The 15827-nt window shown below is 37.4% G+C and overlaps 3 protein-coding genes across 4 annotated transcripts; 2 read left to right on the top strand and 1 right to left on the bottom strand.

Moving 5' to 3' along the window:
• Window positions 1-3064: 3064 nt before the first annotated feature.
• LOC146671749 (uncharacterized) lies at window positions 3065-5798 on the bottom strand. Its single transcript, XM_085405018.1, has 4 exons — window positions 5418-5798; window positions 4334-4432; window positions 3945-4199; window positions 3065-3073 (listed from the first exon to the last, which is right to left on the bottom strand). Exons 1-4 carry the CDS (start codon window positions 5796-5798, stop codon window positions 3065-3067), a joined length of 744 nt encoding a protein of 247 aa, XP_085261144.1.
• On the top strand, window positions 5565-11046 carry LOC146671748 (uncharacterized). Of its 2 annotated transcripts, XM_085404093.1 has the most exons (10): window positions 5565-5886; window positions 6315-6420; window positions 6777-6895; window positions 6998-7414; window positions 7498-7723; window positions 7903-8052; window positions 8748-8965; window positions 9054-9207; window positions 9289-9398; window positions 10302-11046. In XM_085404093.1, the coding sequence occupies exons 2-10, from the start codon at window positions 6381-6383 to the stop codon at window positions 10611-10613; spliced, it is 1746 nt and encodes a 581-aa protein (XP_085260219.1). In that variant the 5' UTR covers window positions 5565-5886; window positions 6315-6380; the 3' UTR covers window positions 10614-11046. The 2 variants fall into 2 exon arrangements, with proteins under 2 accessions (XP_085260219.1, XP_085260220.1); XM_085404094.1 differs by lacking the exon at window positions 5565-5886 and having other exon boundaries at window positions 6260-6420.
• A 459-nt stretch (window positions 11047-11505) lies between these two features.
• Window positions 11506-15788, top strand: LOC146671747 (serine/threonine-protein kinase pim-1-like). The gene is made up of 9 exons (XM_085404103.1): window positions 11506-12147; window positions 12540-12776; window positions 12902-13027; window positions 13151-13245; window positions 13384-13431; window positions 13516-13734; window positions 13824-14004; window positions 14091-14261; window positions 14351-15788. Exons 1-9 carry the CDS (start codon window positions 12087-12089, stop codon window positions 14440-14442), a joined length of 1230 nt encoding a protein of 409 aa, XP_085260229.1. The 5' UTR covers window positions 11506-12086; the 3' UTR covers window positions 14443-15788.
• The last annotated feature ends 39 nt before the right edge of the window (window positions 15789-15827 follow it).

The following is a 15827-nucleotide window of genomic DNA, read 5'->3' as shown; positions in this document are numbered from 1 at the left end:
AAAAGGAGTGAACATAAAAGGGAGTAAAATGTTGTGTCAGGTAATTTCAAATGCAGCATTTCTATCACCTCAACAAACACTAACTGTGTTACAGTGTGTTGCTATCTAAAGCTCTACTTGCTGTATTTCACAGGAAGAGAAAGAATGAGAGCTAACTTCACTCAGAGATATAGAAAGAAAGAGAAAGAAACCAGGCTGTATTTAAAGGTAAGGACTGCTTAGTGATATTTGATAAAATGTAGTTGTATTTTCACAGGGACATAAAGTGCTTGTCTTACTCCCTTCTTCTAGCTCGAAATTACTTGCCAAGTGGTAAGGACCGTTCATGGTCACACGGTGAGAACATTGGTGTTGACTATGAAGAGATAGGGTCAGACAGGGGAGGGGCCAGTCAGATTTATCAACTCAACCTCCTTAAAGCATGGAGAGAGGCTGAAACCAATCTCTGGTGAGCCCGGTTAAGGAAAGAGATGAGTTGGTGCCTGAGATGCCAAATTCCAACATCCTCATTCCCGCCATTGAGATAACACTCTCACACAGGCCCAGAGAGCAGATGTTGCTGCATTGCAGATGTGTTATACCCCCTGCCCAGCCGAATGACTCTCAAAACGAAAATTTTGCAGAAAATCAATGTGATCGCTTGAATCACTGGAATTATCATCTCGATATCTCTTGTCCTTCTTTCATTTCAGACGTCTTGAAAACAAGTTTTAACAAAGTCCTGGAGAAGTGCCCAATGCTGGAGGACCTCCTGCTTTACCCCTGGCTCAGATAAACTCCTCTCTGACACAAACACACACGCATACTGAATTCACATCTTGCCATACAAATGTGATACAGTAACCAACTTTCTTTCTTTCAGAAAGAAAGAAAATTGGGAGATTCAAAATTTTCCTCACAGTAATGTTTGCATCAGTCTATCAGACGAATCCCCTCCAAGTCCAATATTTACATCAGTTACAGTGATAATGCTTGGTGTCTACTTTCAGCCACCGCAGTAGAATGCCAGGAATGAATCTCATTGAAATTGTAGTTGCATTTGCTATTTCATTTAATTGTCATGGATGATACACAGATAACCCAACAGCAAACAGAGGAAAACAATGGGCTTAAATACACAGAGGGATAAATGAGGGAATAAGACACAGGATGAGAGCACAGCTGCGAGAAATCACAAACAACAAGACCATGGGGAAGGAAAACTGAAAACACTAACATAGTCTAAGGAGCTTAGAAAGAAAACGTCTGGACTTCTTTAAGTTGCTTGAAGACGTTCAAGCAAAGTTTAAGTTCTTTTCATCCGAGAAGGTGAAACATCTTCAAGCAACTTCAAGTCCAGACGCTTTCTTTCCAAACTCCTTAGACTACGATGACCTAGATGACTGAGAACCTTCACAGACATGAAAACACTAACACAGCACACATGACTATCAAAGTAAAACAGCAAACAAGAGACTTTTACAAAGACACAGAGTTGACACAGAGACATGACTGACTGGGGAGAAATTGGGGAACATGGAAACAAGAGTGACTAGACATGACACGTGCACTGCAAATTATCTGGTGCTTGCCATGATTTAAAATCCTATTTTTAGACAGGCCAGATTATTTGCCTTGTTTTAAAAAAGATTTACTTGTTTCTAAGTCTGGATTTTAGATAATAAACTTAAATTGAGAATAACCATATAATTGTGTCTATATTAGTACAGAAATCCAGAAATGGGAAGAATAATTCTTAAAATAGCCTACATTAGGTCTCTCACCAGATGTCTCTCAAAATATCACTTGTTTCAAGATAGAGTGACAAACTCAATTTGCTTGATTTAGGAAATTCACACAAGGCACCTGTTGAAAATATGATTTATTCAAAATCATGTCTGACTTCAAAGTTGTACATATAAAGGAAAAAAATTAACCACAATTTATGATACAAATCACATTTCAAAGACAGCTGTTTGTCCCAGCATGCCAGCATTATGTGGTACAACATTGACATTGGTTTAGGGAACATTTAATGACTGTCAACTGATATCATCACAAACTACACTAAGCCAATACTTGGTGCAACCCTAATCTTAAGGGTGATTTCTATGGGAAATAATATCAGAAAGACTGTATTTGATTGGCACAAACACACTGTCCCTAAAACTAATAGAAAAGTATGAAGTATAATCAATGAGCTCATGGGCTAATTCTGTAGCTTGAGCAACAATGGGCACAGTTACTTCATATGCCAATAAGTCTTCATTTAAATTCAAAGTTTCATAGCGTTGGTACTCAAAAGCAATAAAAGATGAGTCAATCAAAAAGATATCCTTTATCAGTCCAAACACAGGGAAAGTGCCATCCACGTCTGCAATAATCATGGACTTCCCAGCAATGTATTTATTGCCATTTAGAACATACCATTTCACTGAGACAACAGACTGCATGACATCTATTCCAAAAAATTCTTTAATTTTTTTCCTAACATATTCATTATTTTTAGCTGATACTGGCCCGGATTCCTTTTTTTTCGCAAAAATAGGATGTTCAGTGCCTATTTCATTTTGACAACACTCAAGAAATTGATTGTGGTTTGCAAGGGATTTACAAATATTTTTAAAATTTAACTTAGAAGCCCACTGTTTAAAATAGGAGTGCTTTGCCTCAAAGCGCATGCACATACTCCTTATTAAAGGTCCAAGCGATAAGATTTGACTGGGAAGATGCAACATATAATGTTGCTTAGGTATTATATTGGCTTCGGGAAAAAGTTGCTTGAACTGATACAGGTGTTCTTCAATCATACTTCTCAGTTGCAATACAGTTTGTAAAGAAATAATGGGAGCAAGAACTATTTGAATTATCATAATTAACTTTCTAATAAATACAACATACTCACTCTCCACACCATACAAAAGAAAAAGTAATATTTTTAAAAGAATTAGCATCTGTCCACAAGACTGTTTCAATTTGTTGTCGTTAGCCGCTAAAGTGCCAAAGCTAATAGGACATGGTTTATCCCGTATTTCAAGAGGTGAGTAAGGAAAATTTTGAATGTCTGAATTAAACTTGTCTAATTCTAATTGTCCTGAGAGAATTAGGTGTTTTAATACAAATTTAACTTCCATTGATGCAACACCTTCAAAAATAACATGCATTATGTCCTGTGGAGTTTGTTTGATCAGGTCAAATGCAGGAACATCAACTAGTCTGCTTCTTCTATTAATTCCATAAGTAGTTTTGAGGGACGCTTTCAATAAATCTGTGCTTGCTTTATCTATTTCAAAACACTGCCTGATATGTTTCTCCAGAGTTCTGTGAACAAACTTCTTCTCCTCAAAAACACTTTGCATATCATCAAAGTTGCATTCACAGTGTCTACATTTGCTATAAGCAAAACCAATCCCTTCTTTAAAGCCAGCAATCTCATGCTGGGCTAGCGTGTCTCCGCAAATGGCTATAACAGCACCAAACAATTCAATTTCACCATTTGACATTTTAATCCTTACACCATTGTAAAGCAGTGATAGATCTTGAAGTATTCTTTTCAGTACAACATCAATACCCCACTGAGAAATGTCACTTGCTTTAGCAATAGCAAGAAGTCGTATTGCAGCTAACTTTGACCTAAATTTTGGATCAATATTTCCTAAAGTATAATAAAACATGACCAATTTGTTTGCAGAAGCATGGGACCCTAAGGGGTTACATATTTCAATTTCATCTGTGTACAGTATTAATTGCAATGCATTTGGCCTCTGAGAAAACAAGGGGTGAGATGTAAAGAGGGACCCGTCTCTAAAATCATAGAAGAATCCCTCTCTGCTTCTTTGTGGTGCAGTGTTCAACATGGTAAAGATTCTCTCATTAGTCATTAACTGCTTTAGACTTTCAATTAATGGTACATAGTAAAAACTTTTGTTCCTTAAAGACATGACCCTTGAAAGACCTTGCTTTACCCAACATATCTTCTGGGATACTACTACTTCCTCTGCGTTGACTGGACAGAACATTTCCCCTATGGCTCTACTCTGTCCATATGCAATGGTGGAGAAAGGATCCATGAATTTATCAAATGTAGCCAAAGCCTCATCTTGAAGCTGAGTGGTTCCCTCGGCATTATCTTCAAACACTGTCTTCATTCTTTCCTTGAGCGTATCCAAAAGAACAGCCTGATACTGTTGCACTCCTGAGATGATATGTTTGACCGTTCTCTGTGAAAACATTTGAAATAAAAGTAACTTATTCTGCATTTATATAAAATAATAATAATTCTGAATTCCATTATGAACAAGTAAGACATTGATTGCCTTATGTAATGTATTGATCCATTAAGACTATAACATACCTGTGATAAGTGGCACTGTTCTTGAACACAGATAGCAAAAGCTGCAGCAGATCTGGTAATATCATGTCTGGTAAAGGATGTTGTAGCAACAGCTTCTTCCTTTAGAGCAGAAAAACAAAGTTACTCCAAATTCCTGGCCAATTATAGAAATTCTTACATAACAGGTATAATCAGTTACACCTAATGATTGGTCCATTAAAAAACAAAGTGCATGACAGTGACTAGTGTTACAGTTGTGAATATTCAATATAATATAAGATAATATAATATTCATTCTTTGGAATAAAGAAAAAAGAAATGGAAAAGAAATCAAAGACAAAGAAACAATAAAAAAGGGGTTGTCCATTTTTTTGATGAGGCTAGGGATTGGATTCATGAGAATGAGATTTTATCTTTTTAAATAATGAATTTTTGTTTGCACTTAGATATTAGTTTCTTTACATGTTTGTTGTATTTATTAAATTATTTATGTATTTTTAAATCACGTAATTTAGATTTGCACTCAGAATTTATGTTAGTATTAGTATATGGATATATTTTATTGTATGCATTTATTAATTTATTTAATTTTCAAGAAAATCATTCTTATCCATGTTTTGGCAGTATTTCTGGCCAACAGATTTTTTTTACAGTGCTTCCAAATACTCTGTGTCTTACCTGAAACCGTATTCACCACTTATAATTCCTACGAGATACCCAAATTGCTGCCACATTGAAAGATTTAAGCGCGCTGAGAGTGTCTTTGATGCAAACTTCACCAGGAGACATGCCAGCCGCAGAGTGTGTGCCTTCTCCGGCTGCAGCATAGCCTGTACTATCTACACTGAACTGCTATTCTGTTTATTTATTTTTTATTTCATCCTGCAGGATGAAATTGTGATTTAAAATCCAACCATAGTGGAAATCGCTTGTAACAGTTTGAAGAACAATATCTAGCGGTATAATATCGCGAGATCTCGTTAAATTTCTCTTGACTAACAATGGAGAAAAGGATTAAAAGTAATATAGGACCAAATACGAGGAGTTAGACATAGCTAAATTTGTCATCAGAAGCCACACTACATTTTTTTAGTTTAACACTTACCGTGATCGGGCTGTCAACAACCTGAGGCTCCTGCACTTCAGCCAAAGATCCACCAGTTGATATTTCCACGGTGCTGGTTGTTGTTGCAGTACTACAGTTGGCAAAGACTGAAACACCAACATTTTCCGATCCTAAAGAGTAGGATGTTGGGGGGATCCTCCATCCTCTTGGTGGGCTTCCATTCGTCAAATACAGAGGGTGCGTCCGTTTAATGTGGCGAAAGAATGAGTTAAAAACTCTGAAATCTTGTTCACAGCCATCTATTCCACAGTAAACCCAAAAATCCTGCCTTCGACCATGAGCTGCATTTATGTGGCTAAGGAGCACCTTCAGAGTTAAAGAAACAAAGATAAAACAGATCATACATCTCCAGAGCGCCATGGTGAACTGTTTTCGCGCTGTAGCCATACAGCATACTTTACCGCTCTCCACTGAAGGCCACAGATGAGAGTGTGGGACCATGGGAAAGGTAGGCAATTTTTAAAATATATGTATCCTTAATTATCCAATTTTTCAGGTTTAAATTACATCAGTTATATTTATTTTTAGGCAATAAGTGTTTAAGACTGAATTTATATTTTTCTTTTCTTTTTTTTTACTTAAAAAAAATTAAATATAAATAATTTTCTGCATGCGCATTCTCAGTTCCTGTCGTGACGTTACTTTCACGCGGGACAAACTCTTTTCCCCTGCTTTGTTAACCATCAGGACCGTTAGGAAGATCAAAATTATTTATCTAAACAAAGCGAACAGTAATTTAAAGTTGGTAACATTAAGTTGATTTGAAAAATACTATGGTACAACGGTGTTATTAAGATAAAGTCGTGTTTTGTGAGGGCTGCTGCTAGTTAGCAATCTAGCTAATGTGTTAACTTTAGCTAAATGATCTTATTTAAGCTGTAGGATATTTCCAGGCACTGTGAGTGGAGGCTTTGGAACGAACTAGAGAACTGCTGTCACGGCATGGACAAGTTTGACGATGCCATACTGTCTGTGTTGCAGGGTAAGTCTTATTTTTCAGTTATTTTGGTACGTTAGCTAAGCAGCCTTAGCATCTGTTAGCATCATTTCTGAAACTTGGAGCTAGGATTGCACTCTACTCTGACCTTTATCCACATTATAGCCTTGAGCTGTCTTTGCCTAAATAGACTTGGAACATCATTCTTGAAGACACCCAAAAATAGTTTTATTGCATTCCCAAATATTTGATAAACTGTTTTAAGTTTGACATTTTATCCTGTTAATATTACTTATTGCTAAAATACATTTATTGACAAAAAATGACCTCGACATGTAATAAGCCACGCCCAGGAAAAGAGAAATAAATATCACTTTTGAAGTTGTTTTTCTCTTTTACAGCTGCGAATATTGATGAGGAAACTTTGAGAAGCTTTACCCGGGATGACCTAAAGGATCTTTTTCCGGGCCATGAAAATTTCTTCCGTAGAAAGAAGATTTGGGATTTTATCAGCCAAAAGGTAAATACACATTATACCACTAAGAAGATGATTACTGTCCATATTGTCTAGCATTAATTTGCCTAATTGTGTATTTTTGTTTATATCCCACAACTGTTATAGTTTAAGAGTACTGACCAAGTTGCCAACACTTTCCATCGAAGCGAGAGTAACCCCTTCGGCTTTGATGTGTCACAATGTCAGCCTCAAACTTCCACTCCCATTTCCTACACTGCTGACAAAAAAATGAAAATGCCAGACCCACCAGAGTATGTGGTGTATACAGATTCAGAGTTGGACATGGTGCGCAGTCAGTACTTTGCATTGCTCCACAGTGGAAAGGAAAAGGACTGCAGGATGTCGAAGGAGCTCTGTTGCAGACTTGTAAGGAACACAGTCACCAGCATGGTTGCAATCCTCCGTGTTAGTCCCATGGGGAAAGAAGTAACATACCCCTCCAAACTCGAAATGAGAGCAATGTCACAGAAGATTGTCGACTATTACCCCATGTTACGTGATGCTGACACACACATGCCATACGTAAGTCATTCTTTACCCACTACAATATCTAAAATTGAGTGAGATAATAAAATGATGTACAAATATATATTATTTTACCACAGCTGACCATCTACACCAAACTGTACAAACGACTCCAAAATATGAAGTCTCCAAGGAAGAGGCAGGGCTCCATGCCACAACGAGGCAGGCCCAGGAAGACTCTTTTCAGCTCAGATGACACAGACAATGGGACTGAAGGTGACCTAAGTGGTGAAGCAAGTGGTTCAAGTGACTATACCACACTTCTTGAGAGCAATGATGACCTCAGCGAGGATAACTCAAATGCAGGTGTGTACTTTGGTCTGCTGTACTAATGACTTTTGGTCATCTAAAACTTCAAAGAGACCACCTGCCCTCAGTTTTCTGTTCAGAGTGCATCACAAGATTTATACAGTGTTGAGTATTTTCCTTAACTTTCTAGCTATTCCCTGTTATTACATTCTGTTCATCTTCTGTTTTTTCCTCAGAGAAAGAATCCCAATTGCCGCTACCCTCCACTGTACCAACTACGTCAAACAATACTACGCTGGCTTTACCACTATTATCCAAGTCAGCCTCATGCTCTGCACCCAGGTCTGATATAGGTCCTTCAACTGCACCTCCAGATGATGTTGTTGGTAAGTCCACCATCACCCTTATCTACCTCTCAGTCTGACTGTGGTTCCTCTTACAGCTCTTTCCAAAATATGGTTGCAGCAATGAACCCCGTTCTAAGTGTTTATTCCATAAATCATAGTGGTTTGGCATTAACTCGAGTTGGTGTGTAAAATCAACATATGATAGATCCCTCATTCCAGTTTGCCAGTTAGCCATAGTAAGTATTTTACCACTTTGTGTTGTAATGGGTGTTACTCAGTGCTGATTATTTACACATGTAAATCCTCATGCTGGTCACATCTATCATGCCTTATCACAGTGTTTCTGTCATAGATCAAATTACCTAAAAGATTTTTATCCATCAGCTCATAATCACTGTTCACACTGATGTGAACGATATACACAGTAAACAACCTTTACCTTATTTTCACCACAGTTTTATTCACGGGCATCTTAAACTGTCGTTTTAATATTTGATTCTGTTCAAACTAACAATTAACATAAATCCATGATCATTATAAGAAAAGGACACAAAGGGAAATGATTAGGACATATAGGGTCAGTTCATTACTCAAACATATTTAACCTAAACATTAATTCTCATAAATATTATACTTAAAAACAACCATGCAACCTTACTAGAAATGACTGATTAGAAAAATCTGAATTTAGTCTAGTTACACCATGTCTTACAATTGCTCTTTGCTTTCCCTAGCAGACCATGACAGCCTGAAGATGCAGGCAAGACATTACAAAACCTTGAGCAACATGTACAGGAAACCCAATGCAAAACCCAACCAAAGTGACGTCGCTCAAATTTTGGACCTGGAGTTTGAGGCCAGACGAGCTTTTATTGACGCAGATGTTACAAGGGAAGAAGACAGGCCTAGAAAAATATTTGAAGCATACCCGTGCTTCAAAGACATACGAAATGTAAGTTCAACTACCTTCAGTTAAATTCCTTGCTTTCTCTGGATAGGTTTAGTTAGTTCTTGACTAACTGAGCACAACTTTGTCATAGGCGATGGATGAACTGCGTCGCATCATTGGTGGCTCCAACTGCAAATACATAGATCAAATGAAGGGTCGATGGGCAGAGTTTTGTTCGAAGGTGCAGTTCTATGGCATTTGGAAGAAGGTCCTGAAACCTCCTCTCCCCTTGGATGTATGTGGAGGTAAGTGGCCTTTTCATACATTAAATCCACACATCAGATATGTTCGGATTGCTTTGTTGAGATACTTTTCTCCGTTCACAGTGGATTTTACTGTCACTCTCTTCAATGCACTTCCATCTCTTTTTCCTTCAAAAACTACACCACCAAAGCGGCTGGGAAGTGCCAGTGAGGCTCTCCTTCATATCCTCAAGGTGCGAACAGCTGCAATACCAGCCACTGTAACTTGTACTCCATTTACTTGTATTGTTATTATTAATATTATTATTTTGCTTTTCCTGCTTAATAAGAGTGGGTTGAAGTTCAATTCAGCAGGGATTAAATTACTCCTTATTCAGGATTTCTTAATTGTTATTCAAAACCTACTCCAGAGAGGCAGCACAGAGCAAAAGCACATTGCAGTTAGGATACAAGTAGAAGCAGTAAAATGATATATTTTAAAAGGCCTTCAAAAACTAGAATATGTAACAAAGTTAAAAGAAATAGTTTTAAAAAACAAATGAGAAAAAAAGCACAAATAGACATGATAAAAATGCTGCAAACTAGAGAAAATTCATGCTCAGAATTAATACACAGCAAAATCTCCAGTGTTAAATTAACACCTTTGACAGTGTTATATGTTTAAAAGTAACCTAGTCAGTTTTGAAGATTAACAATGACTAACACTGAGCAGTGCTGATTTTCTAACACTGGAAAATAAATCAAAATGTTAGAAATATTCCAGTGTTAGAAAATCAGCACTGCTCAGTGTTAGTCATTGTTAATCTTCAAAACTGACTAGGTTACTTTTAAACATATAACACTGTCAAAGTGTTAATTTAACACTCAACAGTGTTGTATTTAACACTCAGAGGAGTGGACCCATATAGACACTCTCCAGTGTTAATTTAACACTGGAGATTTTGCTGTGTACATTTCCAAAATTTCATATTTATGTAAGTCAGATATTTTACATTTATTTCTTCTATTCCAACAGTAAATCAGTTGGAGCATTCTAAACTCTTGATATTGCTTTTTGTGTCTTAAGCTGTTTGGATGCACAGCAACCCTTTCATTGAAAATCTTGAAGAATTTGTCCTTTTTTTGTGCTTTTCTAGCCGGGTGAAGATGCAATGCTATACCTGGAGAAGCGGCCTCTCTCCTCCCCAGTGCTGCTTTTTGATGGAACAACCAGCATTGTTGCTGTAGGAAACATACCAGTGACCACTCTCTCCTTGGAGGATTTCTGGGAAGGAATGTTGGTGTTGATGGCATATTACTACACCTTGCACTTAACATACCCAAAATGTGTTGCAACGGTCCTCTCTGTCATACAAACTGAGGTAATAACTGATGCCATCCATGATCAAGATGCCACTAGTGCATATAAGAAAGCAATAGCTGAGTGGAAGTCGTTCTTTGAAAAATAGGTGAATACCAAGCAGGATTTTATCAGGTCATTTGCAGTTTGTTTAGTTTTGTAGTACGTTTGTACAACTTTGTTCCTAATTTGCCTAGCAATGTCCTGAGAAACGGCTGTACTTATAATGCTTTACAAATGAAAGTTGTTGTTTTTTTTTCTTAGTGACACTTTACCTGAGGCATGTAAAGTTTTAAGTCAGTAATGCCATTATTTACAACATTGTGAGACTATGTGACTGTCACAAAAGTTTAAGGCCAAAAATGTAATTTCTTTTCTCTGTTTAGGCCTTTTAAAGGGTTGATTTAGACTTTTAGGGATTGTGCAGCAGCCCTATATTGTTTAAAAAAAGAATTTTGTTCTCATGAGAGAAATAAATGTTGACATATATCACTCCTGTCCTGGTTGTGATTTCAGTAGAAGCCAAGGAGTATTCTAGGAAAAAGGTCTGTTTTAAGGTTTTTTTGCCTGGATTTAATATTGATTCAGCTCTATTTTAAGATAAGCCAACCTGAATCACGAAACAAATTAATCATACTTCACTAATATTGAGTAGTTTTTCATAGTATTAGAACTATTTTTCTCGTTGCAGTGCATTCATTTGCTGCAAGTAAGAATTCAAAACATAAAAAAAGACTGTAATTTAGCATATTTAACTTACTTTTGGGACTTGATATAAAGTAATTTTATCTTAAATTGAGCTTTTTAAAGCTTATTTTAACCCTCTTCAATTCTCAAATGTGTTCTTTTATTTCTGGATTAAAAAATCTTATTTCAAGATTTCTTATTAAGTAAAATAAACTTGCTGCATGGACAGATAATTTCACTTGTTTTCAGTGCTTTTTGTATCAAATGTAGTATTTTTTTCCTAAATATAGACTAGCCATTTTTGCAGTGTGGGACACAGGGGCAAGGCAAAGTAACAGAAACCTAAAGCCTAAGAATATAACACAAGAAGAAAACAATAAAGAGAACCAAAAACATACATAAGAATAATCAATGAATATAAATGAACAAACACAAAACACTGGGTCACAGACTCACTACCATGACAGTTAAATGTACATAATAAATACTTTAAATCAGATGACAATGTAGCTGACACTGTGTTTATTATAATGTGTGTGGTCAACCACAAATCTTCATACTGTCATCCATAGATGAGGTCTTTATACAAATGATGAAAGATAATGAAAGAAACTGTTTAATTGATATGAAATGATTGAATTATAAGAAATATTATGGCTTTGTCTGCCAGTGTTTTTCTGTAAACTACTTTGAACTACTGGCAGTCAGTGAAGTCACTGAAAGGCAAGATTCTATGTTGTGTTGCCGTAGTTTCCAGAGTTTACTTATAAAGCTCACTTACAGAATTCAGTTAGAAAAGTCAAGCATTTGAAGGGTGCACATTTGAAGGAATATTAACTCAATCTTAGCTCATTACGGTTTACATTTTCGATTTTAAAGGGTCTCCGAAATTACAATGAAAAAGGAAACAAGAAAAATTGCCACTCCAGCCGATAAGAAAGATTCGGGAGATCAAGGTAAGTAAAATAATAAAATCAAATCCTGGTAAAATCCAAATCCTAGAAATGTTGACACTGTGTGAATCATTTTTGGAGCAATTGAATCATATGTTTAATTGAAAATAGCTTTAATACAAGATGTCTAATCAAAGAAAGGTTACCGGTCTTTTGGTAAAATAATGTAATAAGTTTATTCTTGGACTCAACAGTAAAAACAGACCAACAAGTGCCATCAAGATCTAAGACTTAGTAAACCTAGTATCAACTCGCACTGATCAGTTATTTTTTTCATCCCAAGATTAAACTTGTGATCATTTAAGCAAAAGCAATTTCAAATTCTTTGCCATCAAACTGCTTCCAGTCTTGATGTCGGGGACTCTTTTTCACCACTGTGTTGTTGTCGTTTATAGATCGTAAGAGCAGGACTGCTAAAAGAAAGGCCAGTCCTGAAAAGAAGACCCCAATGAAAAGGAGGAGGGTCGCTGAGCAGGCTGGTCCTTCCACCAGCTCAGATGTGGTCAAAGGAGTGAAGCGCAAGGTTGTGCAAGATGAAGAGGACACAACAAAGAGAGCAAAGAGGGCTAAACTTCTTGACCATATGAGCGGTGACAAGGAGCAAGCATCCTCCTCGTTGGACTCTGGTAAAGGTAGGCTAATTAGTTGAATAAGGGGGTAGATTAAGTGTGGTTGCTAGGTTTAAGATATTGGTGTTTAGTGTTTGTGTCTATCATCCAGTGAGCTGATATGCTTTTGGTGTTTTCCACATCTCCAGACTTGAACAAAAAACAGGTGTGCGCAAAAAATGGCAAAAGAAAGGCCACGGGAGACGACAGAGAGTCACCCAAGAAAAAAAAAAGGAATGTGGACCAGGACAAAAAATCAGTGGCAGACCAAAAACGTAAGTAGCAAGCAGCTTGGGTTTTATATTCAGGGGAAGGGCAAAAGGAACATTTAGGCTACAGAGGAGAGTAATTTGTGTCACAGCTGTAATAAAACAAGATTTGCTGTTTTGTCTGTTCAGGTGAATTCCAAGCCAGATATGTGGAGGAGCACCAGCTCGGAGAAGGAGGCTGCGGAGCAGTGTTTTCTGGCTACCGGATAGAAGATCGTTTTCCAGTAAGTGTTCAGATGATGGTAGTAAGACAGGCAGTAACGCAGATAATGGATAATATCGTAAACTGAGACGTCTGCTGTGTTTCCACCTTTCATTATGTCATACTGAGGAAATGCTCACCAATGCTCTGTGTCTTCTAGGTTGCCATCAAACACATTCCCAAAAATAAAGTCTACTGCAAAGTGGCGGTAAGCGTCCAACACTTGAATTAGTTTTACATTACTGGATTGAATGCGGCGTTCCTCATCATCCACTTTGTTGTAATATTTCAGGATGAAAGCGGGAAGATGCTCTCGGTGGAAGTGGCCATTATGGTTAAACTTGCAGGTGAAGCAGAAGGGTCAGTGGGAATATCAGCACCTGTGTCCTTGCTGGAGTGGTTCGACCTTGGCAAAGAGCTGATCCTGGTGCTGGAGAGACCTGTCCCCGCTGTGGACCTGCAAAAATACAAAGCAGAATATGGAAGAACCTTACCAGAGGACAAGGCCAAGGTAGGTTGACTGGGAGAGCCTTAGACTGTACAGCATTCAATCAAGGCAGAAAAGCATTAACTCATTATTGTGTTTTTCATCTTTTCCAGGTCATTCTGAAGCAACTAGTTGATGCTGTAAAGGAACTTGAGGATAAACACATCTTTCATCGGGACATCAAGGGAGAAAACATTCTGATTGAGACCGGCTCCGATGTGCCTCGAGTTCGCATCATTGACTTTGGACTGAGCTGCTTTGTTAAACAGCGATCTCTGTATCGCGTCTTCTATGGTAACATATTCTGCTCCTGCTTTTCACAGATGTAGCAATTTGTGTCTTTTGTTTTAGAAGAAATTGTAATTGTGTCTGTTTGTTAGGCACTCCTCTTCACACCCCTCCCGAGTGGTACAGGAGGAGCTGCTACAGGTGTGGACCCACCACGGTGTGGCAAATGGGAGTGGTGTTGTATGAAGCGCTTCATGCACGGCACTTTAGTACCGAGAGGTTCCTCGCAAAGAAACTGAGCATCAAAAAGCGTCTGTCCACAGGTAAGAAAACTTCACACTTCCAGATTCACTGATGTCTTGGATCACTAGAACTATCATCTTCATCTTTTGGATCTTTTCTTTCTTTCAAGAATGCCAGAATTTCTTGGAGGCATGTTTAACTATAGCCCCGGAGAAGCGCCCAACACTGGAGGAGCTCCAGCTTCACCCCTGGCTAAGATAACACACACAAACACACAATTCACACCTTATCATATAAGTGTGATACATTGTGGTAACCTCCTTTCTTTTTTCTGTTGGACAGGAATGGGTCAATCTTAAAAAATAAATAAATAAAAAATTAGCTTTTTCGGACTTCCTGTAACCCCCCCAGCCATCCCAGGAAAGGGGATCTCTCTTTGAATGGGCTTTCCCGAGGTTTCTTCCCATCGATCTGGCCCCCTGGGGAGTTTTTCCTCGTCTTCATAGAGAGCTTGGGCTGGGTCAGGAGCTCCATCAAAACTGTCTTTATTTGATGACATTAAAGTCATCAAATAAAGATGTGTTTTACTTAAAGTAAAATTGGATCAAAATAAAACTTGTTTAATTCATCTTTGCTGAGGATTCTCCTTCATTACTATTTTGTTTTGTTTTGTTTTTTTTACCCATGGTGCATTTTGACAAATAAGAAAACTGAATCAGGTTAAAGTGTGCACAAAGACAGTCACACTGCAAATGATCTGAAGACTTGCATCTGTTGCTCTAACCCCCAACTAGTTTAGACAGATTTCCAGGTTCTACCAGAGGTTTTTTCCTTCAAGAAGGGAGTTTTTCCTTCCCACTGTTGCTGAGTGTTTGCTCATAGTGGGTTGTAAAAGCATAAAAGTTAATAAGAGGCATTCATAGCAGAGTTATCACAGAGGGAACTATATAGCTTAAATGTACAATTTCTACAGGACGAATTATAACTTCATTATGTATAAAAGCTTCTGTGGATAATTACTCCTATTTGTAACTTTACACAAGAGAAAGTTTGGTGTCACACTATTTATAACAGGTTGGGTTTTGTCCTCTGAGTTGAGCCTTTGGTTGCAGTTTATTGAAGAATTTCCTCTAAAGTAGCTGTTGATAAAGATTTAAAGTCCTGTTTATATACAGAAATATGCTTTAGTTCATGTTTTTTACATGTCTGCCTCAGTGGATCAGTAGAAGATCTGGCACAGGAAACTAGATGATGAAAAAAGGGTACGAATACACATATATATCTATATCTATATAGATACAGATATATAAACACACACACACACAGGTTGCAACGTAGTATTTTCATTTTTTCTTAGCATTTCTTTAACGCCTTGGTGCAAAACAATACCTGCATCTGTGTGTTGGAAAAAAGAACTACAAATTTGGAAAGGAATTTATTCATGTTCTTACTCATAGATGGAGTACATGGTTTAAAAAACACTGAGGAAACAGATATGAGGCGGCTGTATTAACATAAAAACATTAATACAGTTAAAAATGAATAAAAAGTTGCATGCTTAAACTTATTTCTCTACAGTTTGTACAATTAATCCATGTAACAATAGGTTCTCCCTTAATATAGTAGTTAGTAAAATATCTTTACAT

This window comes from Rhamphochromis longiceps, linkage group LG4 (assembly GCF_057381845.1).
Source record: "Rhamphochromis longiceps isolate RC_006_pf linkage group LG4, R_longiceps_female_GT1.1, whole genome shotgun sequence".
Taxonomy (NCBI): Eukaryota; Metazoa; Chordata; class Actinopteri; order Cichliformes; family Cichlidae; genus Rhamphochromis; species Rhamphochromis longiceps.
The sequence above is the reverse complement of the archived record's forward strand: the minus strand, read 5'-3'. Positions and strand labels throughout refer to the sequence as shown.